At 40.0% G+C, this 22,989-nt stretch overlaps 1 protein-coding gene across 5 annotated transcripts in view; it reads right to left on the bottom strand.

Moving 5' to 3' along the window:
- Positions 1–1,266: 1,266 nt before the first annotated feature.
- Positions 1,267–22,989, bottom strand: part of B3galt1 (beta-1,3-galactosyltransferase 1) — a 517,332-nt gene continuing 495,609 nt past the window's right edge. For all 5 annotated transcript variants that reach the window (XM_085681008.2, XM_048425922.3, XM_048425921.3 and 2 more), the window contains one exon: positions 1,267–6,202. In XM_085681008.2, the coding sequence (XP_085537134.1) occupies positions 4,994–5,974 (981 nt within the window). In that variant the 5' untranslated portion in view covers positions 5,975–6,202 and the 3' untranslated portion in view covers positions 1,267–4,993. The remainder of the gene's footprint in view (positions 6,203–22,989) is intronic.

Here is a 22,989-nt window from a genome sequence, read left to right as displayed (position 1 = left end):
CAGGAGGTGGTGGCTCACACCTTTAATCCCAGCACTTGGGAGGCAGAGACAGGCGGATCTTTGTGAGTTCGAGGCCAGCCTGGTCTATAAGAGCTAGTTCCAGGACAGGCTCCAAAACTACAGAGAAACCCTGTCTCAAAGAAAAAATAGAATTAATTACTGGTCAACAATCATCCATATCATCCATGTTTGTCACACTTATAGTTAGACTAATCAGGTTCTTTAGATGCATTATGCATAGATAGGCAATCTTCAAACACTTCAAAGAACTGTAGAATATGGCATTTAAGTAACTTAGGGGTTCTGTTGACACAAGACAAAATTGTTCCTGGCAGTCCTGATCTGTTCCTGAGAGAATTTGGGGCACTGAAGATACTCTACTTGGAGTTTGTTTCCTTCTTGGCAAAATTGGCATTTGAACAAAGAACTACCCCTATCTTGACTACTGACAAAATGCACAGTGTCCAGACTGGACAAGCAGGATACAAGCAAAAAGACTGCCAAACCATGCCAAGGACAGTATAAGACAGTTTTTAAAGTTTTCTTGACTCTGAAAATGGTCTGTCAATTACTCTAGGCCTTAGCCAAAGTCAATTTCCCCAACATTGCAAACTTGGGGCGATTGCCCAGGTAGCTGGTTGTCTCTCATTTTTTTTTGAAAGTTGGTTGATTGTACTTTCCCTTCTCAGGTCTTTGATGGAGTTCAAGACTAGATAGTCATAGTTACTTTCCTCTCATGTCTTAACCAAGCCATTTTTATTATAAGACTTAGACTCCTTAGGCTAGAATAACTATTGAAACTTTTAGCATATGTTTCTTGTCTGATGTTGTTGATGCTGGTTGTAATTCTAATTTTTATGTATGTTTTTGCCTTTTCTTTTCCTTGGGCAATACTTGATATTTGTTCTTATTGTATATAGTTGTGTATTATGCTTAGAACTTTTAGACAAAGAGGGAGGTGCTGAGGGAACTCCTTCAGCCAATAGCCTTTAGGATACCAGCCCACTTTGGGTGTGTTCTCGTGTACTATAAATGCAGATGAGAAGCGTGGGCAGGCCCCTTGGCTGTTGGATTTGGTTTCAGTTCTCAGTACATACCGAGGACTGTGGTTGGCTACTATTTCTGCGAGTTTATCCCCTAATAAATACACCTTCATTATACTCCATTCTGGGCTATTTTGGAACTCTTTTGTATGCCACTGAACTATTTTTCAACAACCACATCTCCCCAAAGAGAGCCATGCAAAAGAAGCAGAAGAAAATGGGATGAGTTCTTTGTGTTTATTTGTCCCAAGAATTAAAAAAAAATCAGCTTTATGAAACCATGATCCTTCCCCTTGACAGATGGGTCTGTACATTAGCATCGTGTTTTCAACCAACAGTTTACATTTCAAGAGGAAGTTAAAGAAGGTGATGAGAAAGAAGACAGCGCTGTCCATTTGTCCATGTTGTAACACTGATACAAAAAATAGTATTCTGATTAGCAGCTTGATTGGCAACCCATGTAACCCTAAATAGTACTACAAACCCAGAGAGTGCACTTTAACACACAGTTACTTTTGGCAAAACCATATGTACAATTTTGAACAAATAAATACATAAATACAATCATTCATATATAACAATATACCTAGATGTCAATTATCATCAAGCGCGCCTAGTAAATTATTTCTTCCATTCACAAGTTACCTGTTGCTTATAAAAAAGTATCTTCACCTTTACAGAAATGATACAATCAATTCCCGCACTGAACCCACATATTAGGAAAGGTAGAAAATGATTTCCAGATGCTGTACATAAATATTCCATTGTCTTTTGTTAGAAGAAATTTGATTGAAAAACTCCTTCCTCGGCTTCTCTGTAAAGAGTTCGTTTCCCCTCCGTTTCTCATCACATAAGGGGTTTTGTTCTCCCGTATTTAATCAATATTCAAATCAAAAATGATCTTCATGTTTTGAACCTGCTTATTTAAAAGTACATTGTTACATTTTCATATAGTGAAACTGTTCCAAGAAGACACAAAGCCATATAATCGAGGCACCAAAGAGAAAGCATATTTTTTTTCTCTAAGAAATAAATGAAGAAACTTTAAGATTATAGATGCTGATGTCATCTAGTACATAATGAAGAAATAACGGGGAGTTAGACAGTGTTTACAAAATTCTTTGAGTGACTTCTGGTTCAACAGTGCCATCATTATTTTCACTATATTATTGCAGTGCTGAGGATTGAACCCAGAGCCCTTTATACACTAGACAAGTGCTTTACCACTGAGTCACACCCTCCAGCCCCAGAATACTGTCATTATTATGATTTTTTTTTCTTAAATAAATGGTATGAATGGCTTAATCAACAACCTTGACAGTAATTTGACCGGTTTCTTGTAATAGAACTAACAAAAGTAGAAAATTAGAGCTTTTCCTTGATAAGTTAAACATTTTTTTTGAACATCCAAGAAACAAAGAGCAAACATGCTTAAGGCTATTGAAACACTGGACAAATGGCCTTGCCTCATCGACGTCCATGCAGAGGAACATGTTACACATCAAGCAAATTCTAGCTGTACATACACTTGAAGTGAAGAAAAAACCTCTTTTAAAATATGTACATGTAATCGTTGATGTCTATTTACATGTTCGTCATACGGGCACTATGTAGCATAAAAAAAGATAAGAAATAGTTCTTTAAGACATGTTTTTCTGATGTTTGCTCCTTTTCAAGACTAGGGCTCTGTGCATATTCCACACATAGGTATAAAACAATTCATAGGTGTACACACATAGTTATTATAATGTGAGATTCTTTGACATGAAAAGTGACTTGGCTGAGCATGGTAGATGCAAGGCCATAGTAAGAGACAGAGACTGCATTCAGCTGTGTAACTGGGAGGCGATGAGGCTTTCCCAGTGGTTGGAGCTCACAACGGTTGAGGCTGGATGATGGGAGGGTGGCTCAACTTACCCTGCTTCACCTCTTCCCTGAACCCTTGACACTGCTCAGGGATCAAATCAAATGAAAGGGCGGGACGTCCTGTGTCATTTAGTACTTTGGGACAAATGAGAGATCTGGTGTTTCCTAGCAAGGGCTGATGAGATTATAGGGGCTCCATTTCTTCCTTTTGTCTCCCTATCACTATTGCATTCAGCTTCTATGTGGGTATTCCAGATATCAAGGTGCAAACAAAATAGATAAAAGGAACACTTTTAGCTGCGGGGCTTTCTTTGCATGACAACGATGAGTTCCCTAATGAATGGAAGATATATTGAGTGCTTATTCCTCTTCTAAGGAGTAGATTAGCTCTACTCTCCTAAAACGTTTTAAGAATTCATGGCAAATGATTCCTATGGTTTAAGTGACCAGGATGCATTTTGCAAAGCAAAGGTAAAGCTCCTCCCAAAGCAAAGCAAATGCTTTTCAACATTCTGGGATACCAATACAACACACCGGAGTGACAAATTTGTCATCCAAACCAGAAACATGGCAGAGGAATTGAAGCTTCCACAATCAGCTATCTTATAGCCAAGGAAATATCAAGTCTTGGAAGAATTAGGTACACTGAGAGTTCACAGTCAATCTTTATTTGGGTAAATTGTTATATTAAGATGATGTTACCACAACTGATGACCATCTTTATAATTACTGTAATAATTAGCATTTAGCATAATGCATGATACATGGCATTACGTAGCACCTTTTAAACTAAAGACCTCAAAATACTTATTAGCAAACATGATTTGCTCTCACAGTACTTGTGAGGTAGATTTTTCTGTTTAGCCATTTTGCAAGTGAGCATACAGAAGTACATCAAAAACGAGATGCCTGTTCATAGGGTCCATGTAAATTTGTGGCATCAGTGGGATCTGAACTCAGGCTTCCCCGTTCTTCCTTCCCTTGGATCTCAGCCACAGAACCTCCAGAACATCTCAGAACAGCTCTGCTGCTAAAAGTACTTAAGTGCTTTAGATGTCATTTGCATGTTACAGCTTTTTGGTAGCAGGGCCACATCTTTCAATAACACTGGTACCTGTTAAAGATTTTTCTCACATGCTTTCAAACACGTGAGAGGGGCATTGTACACTATTGCTACGCATATGCTAGTTAGAATGGATGCCTAAATTCGCATTTTATCAACTGCTATGTATTGTTTCTGGGCCTCCTACTAACTTATTTTCTACACATGGAGACATATACCTGCCTGATCAAAGAACTGTAAAATGCACTTAAAGACATTATATGGAAAGAAGCAGGCGACAGTACTACATTTGGCAGTCTCCTCGGTGGCACCATGTAATATTTGTTCTGAAAAAAAAAAAAGCGTTTATTTATTTACTTGAAGTAGCATTTTATGTACATCCCACCTGCTGGCCAGATTTAATCCTTGAAAGTATAAGCCTATGTGTTTTCTATTCATATAGAATAATTGATTCTCAGGTTTCAATTCCCATCTATTTCATTACAGTCTCCCTACCAGGGATAAGATAAAATCAATTATTGGTAGAATCACGAATTCTGTACACATTCTATGGCAATATATGCAAAAATCTAAAGTGATAATAACACCCAGCATTAAAAATCACATCCAGTGTGTCTTCCTGACTATGTTTCTTTTCTGACTTGTTTTTTTCCCTAAAGAGTTGCTATTTATTTTTGCAGCAATGATATGAAGACCTTAGTGTGAATTTCCATTTCCTGACCCAGATTTTGATCTCAGATGTGCAGCGCACAAATCCTAGCAGTTATTTCGAGTCACTTTTTGAACCAAATGACAATGTCTTAGGACGTGCGAATGAAATCTGGCCCACCGTACGCACTTACTGATTCCATGACTGAGCCCAATACTTGTAAATTAGTGATCCAAGAAAGGAACCAGGAACAAGAAGCTAAGGCTTTACAAAACCCCTTACCAGTTCATTTTCCCTTGGTGACACCTGCAAAATACCAACACCTTAGTCTCCATTTCTTAGAAAAGAAACGTATGTACATCAATAAAAACCCTAGCATCTGAGATGCTTCTTGCTTGACATGTCGTTCCAGATCCTGTGCATTTCTTCCGGAGAGATCTGGTGGACGGTGATGACGCGGCGGTACCTACACAAACTGTAGGCCATTTTCCAGTGATTGAAGCCGCTATTCTGGAAAGGGTGTATGCCTAGCTTTCGCAGACACAGTCCCACGTACACATCTTCAAGGTGAAGCAGCCTGGTATGGAGGGAGGTCTTGTAAATGAGTTCAGCCACATCAGCGGAAAAGATATAGCCAGTTCCTGAACAGAATGGCGGGTAGTTGCTGTCAGGGTACAAATCCCGAGGCATATACCACTTACTGCGGACATCCCGGATCGGCCCACCATTGATGACATAACCAGTGAAATACCTTCGTCTTGGCTTGGTGGAGGGTTTCAGGAGTTTATAAATAAGGTTGTCCATGTTCACAAAAATGTCACTGTCTGTCTTCATGACATACTTGGCCTTTGAACAGAAAGTGGCCACCCATCTCATCCCCATTAAGGTTTTGAGGGTGAGGTTGTGATAGGAGTCAATGAAGTCCTCCACGATGATGTCATGGAAGATCTGACTCTCTTGCTCCACCATCTGGTTCAGAACAGGATCAGCATTTTTGCCCAGGAGGAAAAGCGTGGCTATCTTGATCCCTTTGAAGTTGTTCTCATCCCCCCAGGTCTCCCGGATGGCCTGGCGGGCATCAAATTCCTTGTGTGTGGTGCTAATAAGGATCACAAGGAAAGGAATGTTTTTCTCACATTTGTTGGGCTCATTTATCAGAAACTCAAAAGAGTGGGGGTTTATAGGTCGAGTTCTTATGTTGCCAAAGGTGAAGTTTTTCCTGGCAACTGTTAGGTGACTGAATGGCTTTGAGCCAGTGTAGGAAGAAGTAGGTCGCGTGATGCTCAAGTACCAGAGAGCGCTGGCCCAGCACACAACGGTCAAAACATAGAGGCAGGAGACTTTTGAAGCCATGGTCTTGAGAACAGGTCTAGTGCAAATGCTGAAGAACACGTCTTTTGGGCACGAGCTCCGCGTCCTTTGGCAAAGGCAGCATATTATTCAGCAAGCAATGAATTCGGCAGGAGAGGAGTCAGTTGCTAGGTGTCCGTGGGCCTTAGCTGTGCTCTGGCATCGTAGCACTCACTTCCTTTCCTTCCACCTTGATGAAAGCTCCATGCCTCAGAAATCGTCCTTGGAACTCTGCAAAATCAATAAAGCACAATTGTGTTCAGATTTACTTAGTCATGTTCATATTCTTGAATAAATACAATAATGGCATAAGAATTATCAGTGATGACAACAATAAACATGGTCATTCATTTCCATAAGCCTTGAAAGAGCCCTGACATAACCTCCTAGCTTCTCCTGTGGCATGAACAGAAATTGTTTATGCATAATCATATTCAATACATGAATACATTGACCATGAGCACGACGTGGTTAGGGAGTAGACCTAACATCAGTAACTTCCTGAAAGGAATCTCCTTATTTAGAAGAGGCTATCATTGCATTTAGCCACTGTTTGGGCTCTCAAAACTTTCAGAAAAGCTCACATACCATTCATATCCCTTCTACTTGTCAAACTTTGAGCTTCTAATTGCTTGATATTGATAAAGAAATCAACTCTTAACATTGTTTTGCTTTCTCCCACTGTGCATTTGGAAATGTCTTGATCACCACCCACAAATCTTTGCTAGTACTCTGCTTTCTTGGCTCAGGCAGGAAAAACTACTGCCTATTCCTGATCTGGCGCTGGGCACAGCTCTTACCACATAATTCTGTTTTCTCCAAGGCTTTGGAATATGTTCTTACTACTTGTTATGGCTGGGTATAACGTATCTTTCAAGACACTCATTTTCTGAAAGTTAGGCCCTTGGCACATGGTACTCTTTTGGGAGATGTTAAAATTTGAAAAATGGAGGAAGGAGGTCCCAAGAATCATACCTTTGAGCATACACCTGATCTCTGATCACTGCCTCACTGCCTACTTCCTTTCTTCCGTGAAGTGAACAGTTTCCATATCTGTATTTTCCCCACCACCATGCTCTTCCTCCTGTCTGTTAGGTATCACTACTTAAACATTAGTAGGCTTGGAGGACACTGAGTGGGACCCCTCCCTCATAATGAACAACCAAGAAAAAAAGACTGGAATTTCATAACTCTAATGGCTAGTCAACAGAATGGTACCTGTGTCTTATATATCACTATGGGAAGAGATATGCCTTGCTAAACTGCCTGGGATATAATTAGTAGACAACTATTTAAATTTGACTACAGGAATCTTAAATACTGGGCATACTGCATTTTAGGGAGCTTTTTGAAAAAGAAAAAAAAGAGAAAGAGAGAGAGAGAGAGAGAGAGAGAGAGAGAGAGAGAGAGAGAGAGAGAGAGATCATTGCCCCCTCTTGTAAGAGTCAATCCAAAAGATTTGCCAACTACTTGAATGCTTAGGACAGAGGCTCTCAGGTAGAGATGTTTTTTCTAAAACCTTTAGAACTGGTATAAACCCTTCCTAAAATCTAGACTGATACAATGGTCCCTGTGACCATCATTCACTCTCTCCATTCAGTCTGTGCTCTGCTCTTCTGTGTAACAAGTTTTATCCATCCTTTGCACTATGCTCCATGTGTCTTGACTGCATACTTCCAACTGTGGTCTCATAGTCTAAAATGAGCAAAAACCCAAGCAAACAAAAGACTTATATGATAATAACTTTAAGTTGTTGAAGAAAAAATTTAAAAAAGACATCAGAAGAAGAAAAGATGGCCCATGCTTATGGTTTGGTAGGATCAACAGAGTAAAACAACCATCCTACCAAAAGCAATCTACAAATTCAACACAATCTCCACCAAAATTTCAACACAATTCTCTACAGACCTTGAAAAGAAAATACTCAATTTCATATGGGAAAACAAAAAGCCCAAGATAGCTAAAACAATCCTGAACAATAAAAGATCTGTCAGAGGTACTACTATTCCTGATTTTATGCTATACCACAGAGTTAAAATAACAAAAAGTGCATGGTATTGGCATAAAAACAGACACCTTGATCAATGGAATCAAATTGAAGGTGTACACATAACTCCACACACCTACAGACATCTGAATTTTGATAAGAAGACAGAAATACAAATGGAAACAAAGCATTATCAAAAAATGCTGCTGGTCTAATTGGATGTGTGCACATAGAAAAATGCAAATAGATTTATATCTATCACCCTGTACAAAACTCAGTACAAGGGAATCAAAGACCTCAGCATAAAACCAAATCCACTGAACCTGAGAGAAGAGAAAGAGGGAAAATAGCTTCAATGCATTGGCACAGGAGAAAACTTCCTAAACAGAACACGGATAGCACAGGCACTAAATCAGCAACTTATGTGTGGGATCTCATGAAGCTGAAAGGCTTTTGTAAGGCAAAGGACAATGTCAATCAGACAAAGTGGCTGCCTACAGAAGGGGAAAAGATTTTGTTTTGTTGGTTGTTTTGTTTTTGTTTTCAAGAAAGGGTTTCTCTATATTACAGCTCTGACTGTCCTGGAACTTGCTTCATAGACCAGGCTGACCTCAAATTCAAAGATATCTGTCTTCAACTACCTCCCAAGTCCTTGGATTTGAAAAGGTTTTAACAACTCCACAAAAAGATGGGGGGGGCTAATATCCAAAATATATAAAGAACATAAGAAAATAGCTATGAAGAAAACTAATAATCCAATTAAAAATGAGGTACAGATCTAAGCAGAATTCTCAACAGAAGAATCTAAAATGGCTGAGAAACGTTTAATGAAATGTTCAACATCTTTAACCATCAGGGAAATGCAAATCAAAATGGCTTTGAGATTCCATCTTACATCTGTCCGAATAGCTAAGATCAAAAACAAAGTGGCAGTTCATGGTGGTGACGATGTAGAGCAAGGGAACATCCTCCATTAGTGGTGAGAGTGCAAACTTATCCAGTCACTGTGGAAATCAATATAGTGGTTCCTCAGAAAACTGAGAATTGATCTACCTCAAGACCCAGCTATAACACTCTTAGGCACATACCCAAAGGATGCTCCATTTTACCATGAAGACACTTGCTCAACTATGTTCATAAAAGCTTTATTCATCTTAGACAGAAACTGGAAACAACCTAGCTATCCCTCAACAGAAGCATGAATAAAGAAGACATGGTACATTTAACCAATGGAGTATTACTGAGCCTTAAAATAAATAACATCATAAAATTTGCAGGCAAATAGGTGGGGTTAGAAAAAAAATCATTGTGAATGAGGCAACCTAGACCCGGAAAGGCAAACATGGTATGTCCTCCTTTCTAAGTAGATATTAGCTGTTAATTAAATTATAATCATGCTACAATCCACAGACCCAGAAAGGCTGAGTCAACAAGGAGGGATCTAAGGGAGATACAGGGCTCTCCTTTGGAATAGGAGCAAGAATAGATTTCCCCAGAGGATTGGTGGCAGCAGAAATGAGAACAGAAGGGATTGGGTGTGTGTGAAGGAACGGATGGAGAAAGTATGTGAGAGATAACTGAAGCTGAAGGACATTGGGGAGTCGATGTGAGAACCTAGTGCAGAAGAAAAATCCCAGGATTCTATTAGGGTGACCCTAACAAGAACTCCTAGGAATGGAGGACTCAGAGCCTGAACCAGCCATCCTTTGAAACCTGTGGAGGGACTGGGACACCAGCTTAGCTACAGAACCCATGTCCTACAGTCTCTCCCACTTGCAAGATGTGCTGGGGCAATGTAGGCTCAGAACCCATGGGAGTGACTGACCAACTGACTGGTTTAATTTGAGACCCGCATCATGAAAGGGAACCATTCCTGACACTGCTTGGATGACCAGGAACCAGAGACCTATGATAGAAAAAAATGTTACTAAAATGATTTTCTAATGATATATATTTGGTTTTCAAGGCAGGGTTTATCTGTATAGAAAAAATTATTAAAATGATCTTAATTATATATATATATATATAATATATATATATATATATATATATATATATATATATATATATATATGGGGTTGAGACAGGGTTTCTCTGTGTAGCTCTAGCTGTCCTGGAACTTGCCCTGTATACCAGGCTGACCTTGAACTCACAGAGAGATACTCTGCCTCCCAAGTTCTGGGATTAAAGGTGTATGCTTTATATATATATATATATATATATATATATATATATATATATATATATATATATATATATATATATACTTTATTATATATATACTATATTATTTATATTATATATACTTTATTTATATATACTTATAGATAGGTACCTAGCCCAATTGCCATCAGAGAAGCTTCCTCCAGCAGCTGATGGGAGCAGATGCAGAGATCTACAATCAGACATTAGGTAGAGAGAGAGACCACATTGGAAATCCCCATTGGGTTCCTCCCATGTGGGGCTTGAGGAACCCCATAGAAGAGGGGAAAGAAGAAATGTAGATGCCAGAGAAGTAGAGCATGCCAGAAGAACATGGCCTACAGACAACAAGTAAGTGGGGATCAAAGGGGATCATAAGGACTGAAACAGCAATCATGAAGCCTGCATGGCTCTGAGTTAGGTCCTTTGCATATATGGTTGGATTTCTGTGGGACTCCTAACAGTGGGACTGGGGTTTGTGTGACCCTTTTATCTGTTCTTGGGACCCTTTTCCTCCTATTGCTTTGTCTCGCCCAACCTTGGTATGAGGATTTGTGCCTAGCCTTATTGTATCTTGTTATGCTGTATTCAGTGGACATCCCTTCCAGGCCTGCTCTTTTCTAAAGGGAAATGAAGGAATAGATCTGGGGGAAAGGGGAAGTGAGGGGGGCTCAGAGGAGGGGTTCTTTGGAGGAGTGGAAGGAAGGGAAACTGAAGTTGGATGGATTGAAAACAAAAACAAACAAACAAACAAACAAATATTTCTTCCTTTCTAGTAAGAGCAGAATTTAATAGCCCTGGAAGGCAGATTACTAATTTCAGAGACAACTACAAGTTTGAGTTGGTGAGTTTTTACCAATTTGACAGTAATTAAAGTCACCTGGGAAGACAAGAACGTAACGGAAGAATTGCTTCCATCAGATTGGCCTGTTGGTATGCCTGTGCAGCATCTTCTTAATCAGCAATAAATGTGGGAGGATTCAGTGTGCTGTGGGTGGTTCCATCAGAGGAGGTGACTCTGGGGTGTATAATGTAAGAAGCGGAGCAAGTTCGTCAGTAGTTCCTCCATGGTCTCGGCTTCATTTCCTGTCTCCAAGCGCCTGGAGACATTTCTCTTGGAAATGAACTGTAATCTGAAAATCTAAATAAACCTTTTCTTCTCAAAGTTGCTTTTGGTTATAGTGTTTATCAGATCAACAGAATGCAAACTGGATGTGTGCTTAAATATACATGTTGAAAGAATTTACTTGGGATTGTGGGTGGAAAAATCGTAGTTCTACATTTGATACCATATTGAAACAAAAAGGCAAGATACGCAACATCAGAGATAAAACCCATACTCTTGTCTAAACTTAGAGCTAACTGAGAGATCAGCAATAATTCATCTGATTTTTGTTATAACTTAATAATAGAGTGGTTTCAAGCCACATGACTTTGGGTAGAAGTCATTCTGCTAGTAGCAAGAGCTCTCTAACAGAAAATCCATGATTCCTGGCCTCCTGGAGAACATTCCAGCACACTAAAGATGATAACAAGAAGGTCAGGATGAATGGCTTCAAGCATATACAGAAGTTTTGGTACTTTAGAGCAATTGGTTCTCAACTGTTGGGTTTTTACCCCTTTGGCATTACCTATCAGACATCCTGCATATCAAATGTTTACTTTACAATTCACAATAGTAGCAAATTTGCAGTTATAAAGTAGCAATAAAAATAATTTTATGGTTGGAGGTCACCACATCATGAGGAACTGTATTAAAGTGTCGCAGCATTAGAAAGGTTGAGAAGCATGGCTTTAGATGTAAGAAAAGGAACTGAGAAAAACTAATAGTAGCGAATGTAGAAAGGGCCTTTTCAATTTTGAATATACAAATACTGATCCCATTCCAATTACAAAGGCTGGTGAATGAGTCTCAAGATGCTATTGGAAGCCAAACTTTTCTTTACCATGATCTCACTTTGTGTTTCCCATTCTTACAAGCCTAACTGTATCATCCTCCTAACCTTAGCCCTTGTATACTTCCCTACTAAATTGTGAGCCCACTATTACTAAGATGTCAAGGAACTCTGAAACAGTCTGATGTGAAGCCGGTCATCTTCAGGGGAAATTAATCAAACAAGTAATGGAGGATTTCTTTCGTTGTTTGATATTCTTTCCTACGGTTCCCTTCCTGTCCCTGCAGAGTCAAATTACTCTCCCCCATTTCACAGTTGTCTTCATTCAAAATCTGTTCATTCATTTGTGAATTCACTAACCGTGAATCTACCAATTAATCAAATACTTCCAACGCCTTTTAGCTACAGAATATTGGGGAAAGAAAACTTGGACTCAAATTGCTGTCTTGGGAAGTCCTGGGCTAAGAGACTCGGTTTCAAGCAAACAATTAAAATAATTGTCAACATGGGGCTTTTGGAGTACATAGGAGGGGGATGGAGAAAAGAGCATTTGAGAAAAAGGCATAGTATAGTAGATCAGGCACAGAAAAACTCCAGAGGCCATTATTCACACGTGCCACAGAATGGGCCCCATTCTTTATCCATCCTAGGGTCAAGCAGTCGTAGAACAATGAATGGAGTCTGTGAATCAGAAACAGCGAGCTACAGTGGAAGCTTCAAACACAACTAGGAATTATCTCGATGGTGGTTGCACAGACAAAAGAAAGAGTACATTCAAAGAATGTGATCTGCACAGGAGACTGGAAATGGTTGAGTAAAGACAGAGGACAAGTTGGTGACAAGTGTAGGGAGAGGCGGGCTATGGAGAAATAAAGTGGTCCTGTAGCGAGCATCATCCATAAACCATTCTGAGCTGAGACGCCATTGACTTGCCTGTGTCTTCTCATAACACGATGGAAGATTTGACCTTCTCCAAATCCTGTCCACTGATTTCGATAGCAATCCATTCTTTTATATTAAGGATTTTTTTTTTAAAAAAAATTCACATTCCTAGCTCCTAAGGGAGTGAGAATTGGTTTCATGATGTCTTTCAGTCAGATTTTTGTCTGGACAAAAGGACTGTGTAAACACAGGTAGATGAGAGTTTAGAAATACAAGAGAGATAAATGAGCGTGTGACGAATGCCTTTATGTATGCTTGTAAATAAATACTTTCCACAGGAAAAAAATAAACACTCTGCTCTAGACAGCTAATGCACATGATAAATCTCAACATCATTATTGTTAACTTTCGCTTCAGCGGTTCCAAATTTACGATTATTTTAAGCTTTGAGAGACAAGGTCTTGTTATACAGCCCAGGCTGACCTTAAGCTAGTGACCTTCTTCCTCTGCCTTCTGGGTGCTATACCACAGAAATGGACCATCCACACATGGCTCAGGATCTCTCATTTTAAAATGCATATCTCAGTGAGCTGGAGAGATGGCTCAGCAATTAAGAACACTGGCTGTTCTTCCAGAGGACCTAGTTCAATTCCCAGGGTCCACATGGGTTTTTATAATCATCTGTAACTCTAGGTCCTTAGGATGTGATTCCCTCTTCTGACCTCTGCAATCACCAGACACGCAACTGATGCATAACTATACATGCAGGCAAAACATACATGCACATATAACATAAATAAAAAATAAAATAAACCGCATAGGCCAGGTGTCCTGTAATGTGCTGTATTCTACGACATTCTATTTTGTTTTATATAGCACTGTTCCTTACAGTATTTCAAGAAAGGCATGTTTTCCTCCACTTCACAGGTGAGAGAAGGGAAACTCAGATGTAGTAAGCAGCTTGTCCAAGATCATAGCTGGTAAGTGACCAGACAAGTGGCCACTCTCCAGCTTCCTACGGCCCGTTGGGATGAGAGGCACTGTGGATGGAAAATTCATCCTAGTCTATGGTGCTACACCGTAGACTCTTTGTGGCCCATGGGATTTTCAAGTTAGCCAAGCTGGAATGTGAAGCACAACTAAGAATTATCTGGAAGGAGCTTGGGCATCCTAGCAAAGCCAAGAGTACATGCAAAAGGCATAGCGTGAGAGAAAGCATGTAAATTCAAGGACACAGAATGCTACATCCTGGTGTGGGATGCACCGCACCGAATCAATGCTGCCAGGAGTTCCGATTAGTGGGAGAGGCTCACTGCAAAGACACACTACCACTTAAAGGTGGCTGGGGGGAGGGAGCAAGGAGAAGCCATTATTTGAAGGAGTTGGAAACTCCTTCCTTTTGCAGCCTTTCGCTGAAGTCTAGAAGTCCATGTCCATATTGAATCAATCTCTGTTTCTACTGAACTTCTTTCTCATCAGACGTGAAATAAATACAGGCCCAGTATCATACCTCCATCAATATTAAATGTCTTTACTCAGTTAGAAACATAATCCAGAGAATATGAAATGTGAAAGGGAGCCAGTATCGAACCTGAAGAATGGCCAGCGATAAGGTGTACCTATAGCTAGGGGATAAACATAAAAGATTCCTTGCATGGCCATACAAAGATGCCTCTGGGTCAGGAAGTGGTAAGAAATTCCTGGGACTGAAGATGAGACTGAGCCACATCATCTCCAGAGCTCCACAGACAAACCTCAAGGATGTCCAATGATGCAGGTGGTAATGGGCCAGGCAAGTTCTCATTTGCTCCTTGCATAACGACACGTTGTAACTCAGATTCTCTTCTTCTCGTGTGACCTTGCATATAAAATAAAAGCAAAAGTAACACACTATCTACTTCTGTAAGTGTCAGAGGTCTTCACAAGCATTGTGAACAAAGATCTTTTGTTTCTGAGGGAAGGGTTTTGCTAAAATTCAGCAGACAGGAAAATTTTGACAGCTTCAAAGTTCATGACCCTGAGCATGAAGATTGGTTGGTTCTCTTAAGTAGATAAGAATTTGTCTCGGTGTTTTGGTTTGTCCTTCTGGGTTTGTGAAAAGAACACAGAGATGTTTGTGAACCTCTTTTCTTCCTCAAGGACTCAAAGCCTGAGACTCATTAAAAAGTCAAAAGGAAAAACAAAGCCTGCTGGGAAGTCGAGAAAGGTGTTGACTTCCAAGAGCACAGCCTTCTGGCGAGCTGGGTAAGTTTATTTTATTTTATTTTCTTCAGAATCCTGTTTAATGGGTGAGTTAATATATCACTGAAATAGAAAGTTGCGCAGGTAACATTTATCACGCCTTTTAGCAGTTTTGCCACAACTTCAAGACACTGAAGAGACATTAACTTGTCATCCGTTAAATACAAATCCCTCCAATAGGAACATTCAGCTAGAACATTTGAAAGATGTTCCCTCCAGGGGCCTCACTGTACTGCCAATTAGCTCATTCACAGAGCTCCCCAGTAAACACCCCCCTTCACCTTTCAGGGAGTTAATGGGGCAGAATTTTCAATTTAAGAAGCACATGTTTCTCTTAAAAATGGCATGGTGGATTGTCTGTTAGTTTGAATAATTTAATGTTTTAAACCCCTAAACTTGCTAAAATGTATTCTTTTATTTATCCAAAGGCCAAGCCTAAAAGGAAGTGGTCAGTGTCATTACTGAACTCCGAACCCACGGGTGTCCATGTCCAATGTGGGGCAGGCAGGGTGATAACGAATTTTTCTGTTCACCTTGGCTGGGCTAAAGGATTCCCAGAGAGCTCCTGCATATCCTTTCAGGTGTTGAAAGCATGAGGCATGTTAGACAATGAAAATAGTCTCTCACCAAGGAAGTTAGGTGCCAAGTAATCTATTAGGAGTCTGAAAGGCAGGAACCTCTTAGCTCTTTCCCATTGACTCTATCAGTCCTCCCTGCTAGCTCATTTCGATTCCTTTGTGACAGTTGCTACTCGGCAGAAACACCTCTGCCAGGTACCTCCAGCCATCATACTGGCTGAGTTGTAAGGTTGTAGGCAGGTGATCTTTTGCTATCCTGCCAGATCTCCATTTCTTTTTTAAAAATCTTTTCTTTCTTCCTTCCTTCCTTTCTCTCTCTCTCTCTCTCTCTCTCTCTCTCTCTCTCTCTCTCTCTCTCTCCCTCCCTCCCTCTCTCTCTCTCTTTCTCTCTCCCTCCCTCTCTTTCTTCGTTTATTTATTTAACATCCTGAATGCAACAATTTCCCCTCCCTCTACCTCCCCTTGCAATCCCACTCTCAATCCACTCCTCCTCTTTTTTTGTTCAGAAAGGGGCAGACTTCCCATGATGAGAGCAAAGCAAGACATATCAATTTGTCACAAGACTAAACACCTCCTCGTGTATTTGGGATGAACAAGGCAACCCAGTATGAGGAATAGGTTCCCAAGAGCCATTCAAAGCACTAGAGAAAGCCCCTGCTCCAACTGATAGGAGTCCCACAAATAGATCAAGCTACACAACTGTCACATATATGCAGAGGGATTAGGTTGGTCCCATACAAGCCCTTGGTAATTGGTTTGAACTCTGTGAGCTCCTACCAGGCAGGTTAGTTGTTTCTGTGGGTTTTTTTGTGATACCCTTGACCCTACTGGCTCCTATAATTCTTCCTCTCTTCAGGGAGAGTCCCTGAGCTTGGCCTAATGTTTGGCTGTGGGTCTCATCATCAGTTTCCGTCAGTTACTAGATAAAGGCTCTCTGATGAAAACTGGGATTTGATCTGATCAATCTGATTGCAGGAGATGGCCAGTTCAGGCTACCTGTCCACTATTGCTAGGAGTCTTAGTTGGGGGTCATCCTTGTAAGTTTGTGGGAGTTTCCCTTGCATTTAGTTTCTACCTGACTGTGGAAAAAAAAAAAACAACCTTTCCATCACCTCTTTCAGTATTTTCCCCCTCAACCCACTCCTAACTTGATCCCTCAAGTTCCCATGCCCACCTGTCCCCAGTTCACCCAAGAGATCTCTTCTATTTCTCCTTCCCAGGAAGACTTATTAGGCCTCCCTTGGACCTCCTTGTTACCTAGTCTCTCTGGGTTTATGTACTATACCTTGGTTATTCTTTACTTTACAGTTAATATACACTTATGAAAAAGTACATACCATGTTTACCTTTTGGGATCTGGGTTACCTCACTAAGGATGATATTTTTTTTCTAGTTCCTTCCATTTGCCTTCAAATTTCCTGATGCCACTGTTTTTAACAGCTGAGTAATAGTCCATTGTTTAAATGTACAATATTTTCTTTATCTAGCCTTTTGTTGAGGGGCATCTAGATTGTTTCCAGGTTCCGGCTATTACAAATAAAGCTGCTATGAACATAGTTGAGCAATTGTTTTTCTGGTGTGATTGAGCATCCAAAAGCAATCTATAGATTCAGGGCAATCCCCATCAAAATTCCAACACAATTATTTTTAGACCTCAAAAGAACAATTCTCAACTTCATGTAGAAAAACAAAAGCAAAACCAAAAAAACCCAGGATAGATAAAACAATCGTGTACAACTGTAGAACTGTGGAAGGTATGACCATCACTAACCTCAAGCTCTCTTACAGAGCTATAGGAATAGAAAGCAGCATGGTATTGGCATCAAAACAGACACATTAATCAATGAAATAATCAAAGACACAGATATAAATTCACACACCTAAGGACACTTGATTTTTGACAAAGAAGTCTAAACTATACAATGGAGAAAAGAAAGCATCTTCAACAAATGGTGCTAATATAACTGGATATCAGCAAGTAGAAGAATGCAAATAAATCCATATCTATCACCCTGCACAAAACACAAGTCTGAATGGATCAAAGACCTCAATATAAATCCAGTTACACTGAACCCGATGGAAGAGAAAGTGGGAAGTAGCCTTGAATGCATTAGCATGGGAGACTACTTCCTGAATATAATACCAGTAGTGCAGACACTAAGATTGACAAGTAATGAATGGAACCTCATAAAAGTGAAAAACTTCTGTAAGGCAAAGGACACTGTCAATAGTACAAAGCAGCAACCTACAGGATGGGAAAAGATCTTCACCAACCCTGCATATGATAGAGAGCTGATCTCCAAAATATATAAAGAACTCAAGAAACTAGACACCAAAAAGCCAAATAATCAAATTAAAAAATGGGGCACAGACCTGAACAGAGAATTCTCAATAGAAGAATCTCAAATGGTGGAGAAACACTTAAATGGTGATCATCCATAGCCATCAGAGAAATATAAATCAAAACACTCTGAGATACCATCTTACACCTGCCAGAATGGCTAAGATCAAAACCGCAAATGACAGCTTATGCTGGAGAGGATGTGGAGTATGGGGAATACTCTTCCATTGCTGGTGGGTGTGCAAACTTGTAGAGCAACTTTGGAAATCAATATAGTGGTTTCTCAGAAAATTGGGAGTCAGTCTGCTTCCAGACCCAGAGATGCCACTTGTAGGCATATACCTAAAGGGATGCTCAGTCATACCAGACCTCCATGCTAATCTCATCAGATTTACTCATTCTTGCAGAAATGCCTCCTCCCACTCATCTCCATTCTCTGGTGACTTTGCCTCTAGGTGCAAACCTAGGTCCCCTTTGCCCTTTCATCTCTACCTTTCCATACTTATTTTTTGCCCTACTGCAGACTTTCTGCAGGAGTCTCTCCTCCTATCCTACTTCCATTCCCTGGGAACTCTGCTCCTTGGTGCAGACCTAGGATGCCCTTCACTTTTTCTGAAAGCCTTTTCTTCTAGCTGATCTCTATTCCACCATGTCACCCCTGAACCTGCAGAAATACTTCCTACCTGGAAAGCCCACTGGCCACAATGCTCTAGTGTGTAGGCAGATGATATTCACTATCATTCACTTCTGTCCTCCATTCTGGTCTCTCCAGAATTACTCTTAGTCCTGTAGCAGCCTGCCTGAAGGAACCCATCGCCCACCCTAGATTCACATCTTGGGACTCGTCCTCTTGGTGTGGACCCTAGTCCCACTAGCTCTTTCCTGTTGCCCCTTAAATCTTTTCTTCCTGGTCCATCTTCCATCCTTTATATCAATCACTGACCCACAAAAACACTCTCTACCATGTACCCCATCACCACCACACTTTCCAAGCATTCAGAGTGAACAAGAGTAGCAAAAGAATGGAACACCCACAGACATAAATAGCCAAGACAATCCACCTCCTCCAGAAGCCCGAGAAATGTGATTTAGCTGAAGCACAAACAAGGAATTCGAAAAAGCATTTTATGAATATGTTTAAGCACATGAACAAGGATATGAACAAATGCCTTCAGGAAGAACATAAAGCACAAATATTTGAATGAAATAATGAAAGCATTTCAAGACATGAAAATAGAAATAGAATCACTAAAGATAAGTTAAATTGAAATAAAACTGAAAAGAAACCTTAGGATGTGAAATGAAAATCTCAGAGATGAGCGTAACTAATGACTTGTAAGACACAGGGAAAAGAATTTCAGATTTTAAGGACATGATAGAAGAAATAGATACTCTAGTCAAAGAAAATATTAAATCTAAAAAAAAGTTCCAGGCAAAAAGCATCCAGAAAATCTGGGATACTATGAAAAGACCAAATGTGTGAATGGCAGGGATAGAGGAATGAGAATAAACCCAGGTCACAGGAATAGAATGCATTCTTAACAAAATCCTAGAAGAAAAATTCTGAATCTAAAGTATCAAGGTTCAAGTAGTCTATAGAAGAGCAAATAGACAGGACCAGAAAAGAAATTCCTCATGACACATAATAATCAGAACACTAAAAGTACAAAACAAGGATAGTCAAAGCAACCAGGTAAAAAGATGAAGTTACCTATAAAGGCAGGCCCATTCGAATAACTTAATTTTTCAATGGAAACTACGGAAGTCAGAACTGTCTGGATGGATGTTCTACAAACCCTGAGACATCCTGATGTTCTACAAACTCTAGGAGACTCCAGACTGCTTTACTCAGCAAAACTGTCAGTCACAAGCTTCAGAGAAATAAATGCATCCCACAATAAAACCAAATTTAAGCAACATCTCTCTAGAAATCCAGCTCTATAAAATGCCATAGAAGGAAAACTTCATCCTGAAGAGATTAATCACACCCCAGAGGATACAAAGAATAAACAATCACAGAACAGTAGATCAAAAGGAGGGGGGAGAACCCACACCATAACAAGCAAATAACAGGAATCAATAAACACTGCTCATGATGACTCTCAATATTAGTGGAATCCATTAGCTAATAAAAAGACACAGACTAACAGATTGGACTTGAAAACAGGATCCATCTTTCTGTTGCATCGAAGAAACACACTTCTCATTAATCAAGAATAAACGCTACCTCAGGGTAAGAGGGTGGGAAATGGTTTTCCAAGTAAATAGATCCAAGAAGCAAGCTGCTGGAACAGTTTGAATATCAGACAAAATACACTTCAAATCAAAACTAATCAGAAGAGATAAGGGTGGACACTAAATATTCATTAAAGGAAAAACCAAGCAAGAGACTATTACAATTCTAAATGCACCAAATAAGGGGCTACCCAAGCTCATAAAAGAAACACTAATACAGTGAACATCACATAACGACTCTCGCACAGTGATAGCGACTTCAGTATTCCCCTTTACTCAGATCATCTGGACAAAAATTAAACAAAGATAGGCTGGAGTTAAATAACACCATAAGTCGAATGGACATAGCAGACATCTAACTGAATATCCTCTCTACCCCCCGAACACTAAAGAATATACTTTCTTCTCAGCAGCTCACAAAACTTTCTCTAAAATTGATCACTAACTGCTACATAAAGCGAGACTCAACAGATGTAGGAGAACTGAAACAATACTCTGCATCTTACCTGAAAACCAAGGGATAAAACTGGGTACCAACAGCAACAGAAGAAGCAGAGAATATGCAAATAAATAGAAACTGAGCAACTTACTACTGAATGAAAAATGGATCAAGACAGAAATAAAGAAGGAAATTAAAATCGTTTTGGAGCTGAATGAAATTTACACTGCAACATACACAAACCTACAGGACACAGTGAAGGCAGTTTTCAGAAGCAAGTTCATAGTAACAAAAACTGGGGAGATGTTATATTAACAAATTATTAACACATCTGAAAGCTCTGGAATAAGAAGAAGTAATACCTCAAAGGAGTAAACAGCAAGAAATAAACCCAGGACTAAAATCAGTGAAATGAACACAAACCAAAAACAAAAAATCCAGACAGATGGACAAAAATTAAACTAATTAAAAATAAAAAAACAGTCAATGAAATGAGAAATTTTATTTTTTGAGAAATTCAACAAGAAAACCTTTAGCCAAATTAACTAAAAGGTTGAGAGAGATGATCCAGATTAACAAAACTACGGACGAGGAGGGCATTACAACAGACACTGAGAAAATTCCGAGAATCACGAGGGAGACTCCATTCCAGGGCTGTCCTCTGGATTTTGGTAGTTTAGTTCTCCCTCCCACGCCCCTGCCACTTGTAGACGTCAGCCTAATTTCTGTTTCCATCTGCATGTGTTGTGGTCCTGTACACGTATCTTTGTGTCCCATATTCCCCTCTACAAGGATATAACCATATTGGATTAGGGCCACCATAATGACCTTACGTCATCTGAACCACAACCACGAAGACTGTTCCAAATAAAATTACATCCTCAGTGTGTCTTCATGGGGGCCCAGTTTGGCGTACTTTCTACTTTCCTGGGGAGCAGCAAGAGGAGAGGTTTTGCCACACAGCTTTCCTCCTGCACATTTAATGTTCAGGATTTCAAAGGGTGAAACATTCGCAATTAGTATTCAAGGAAGAACGAAACTCAAGTGTGAAAGGGAACTGAAAATTTGGTTTATATTTAGACTAAGGAAAGAAAGGTCAGCCGAGTGTAGGACCACCTGACGACTGTGTCATTGTTGAAAGCAGTCCTTGGCTCCCACTAACCTTGTCTTTTTCTTCTGAGTCTTGGAAGATCTCACATTTGCTGAAGAAGAGAAGTAAGGATTATGGCTCATTTTGCAAGCCCACACTTCCAGAGACACTGGCTTGGCTTCTGCGTAGCCACAACACGTCTTCACTCTCAACCCAAATCATCAGCTTCTCTGTTACTCAGGGTCAGTTTTAAATATGCACACAAGCACATGCTATGGGAAAGAGTACTCAACACAGGGACCCATTCAAAGAGTTTTTGAAAATAGGAGGAAAATAAATCATTTTAAAGAAAGAAAACTCACTAGAAGCTAGGCAAGCCAGGAAAAGAAACAAACAAACAGGGAAGGAAGAGAGGGACCCAGAAGGACTAACTGGTTGTGGAATGCTCTCGAAATGGGTGAGATGCTGGTTGTGTGTCCTGCATCATGATACGGATTAGGGCAAAAGTTCTTCTCTGAGAAAGAGAATGAATGAAATCAAAGCCTCTTCATTCTGTGTGGAACTATGACTCAGTCTGCAACATAACTAATGGACAAATGAGCCCCACAGGGTGGAGCTTCTAGCAGGCTGCGTTGATCTGCCATATGGTTATATTCATGCCTGGCTCCCTCCCTTCCTCTCCCATTTGTAATTATGCCGTAAATAAGCACAGGAGAGGAAGAAATAAAACACTGCTAACACTAGATAACAGTCCTTGAAGGAAGAATTTCATAAGCGTTATACTATCCAACCTGCTGACTGATTATCTCCCCAAGTCACAGCGCGCTGGCTGCTCTGAGCCGTTCTTTTAGCCAGACCCCGTGTTAAGGAAGAAACCAGGCTCTCACAGGAGACAATGCCTGGATGCTGGCAGAGGTAAAAGTTCCCACTCCTGTGCTGCTGACAGCCAAAGAGCTCATTTGTTCCCTTTAAATTTTTAATTATGAGTCTTTTCAGAGAGGCCCCAGGGTTGATCACGTACAAGTCGATCACGTACAGGAAGGAAATAGCCTGAAGCAAAAAGTATTATTCATTAGGGATTGGCAATTGAAATCATTTTCCTCCCCATATTGGAAAGAAAAAAAAAAA

The sequence above is a fragment of the Myodes glareolus genome, chromosome 21 (assembly GCF_982192425.1).
Source record: "Myodes glareolus chromosome 21, mMyoGla1.1, whole genome shotgun sequence".
In the NCBI taxonomy this organism is placed as follows: Eukaryota; Metazoa; Chordata; class Mammalia; order Rodentia; family Cricetidae; genus Myodes; species Myodes glareolus.
The sequence above is the reverse complement of the archived record's forward strand: the minus strand, read 5'-3'. Positions and strand labels throughout refer to the sequence as shown.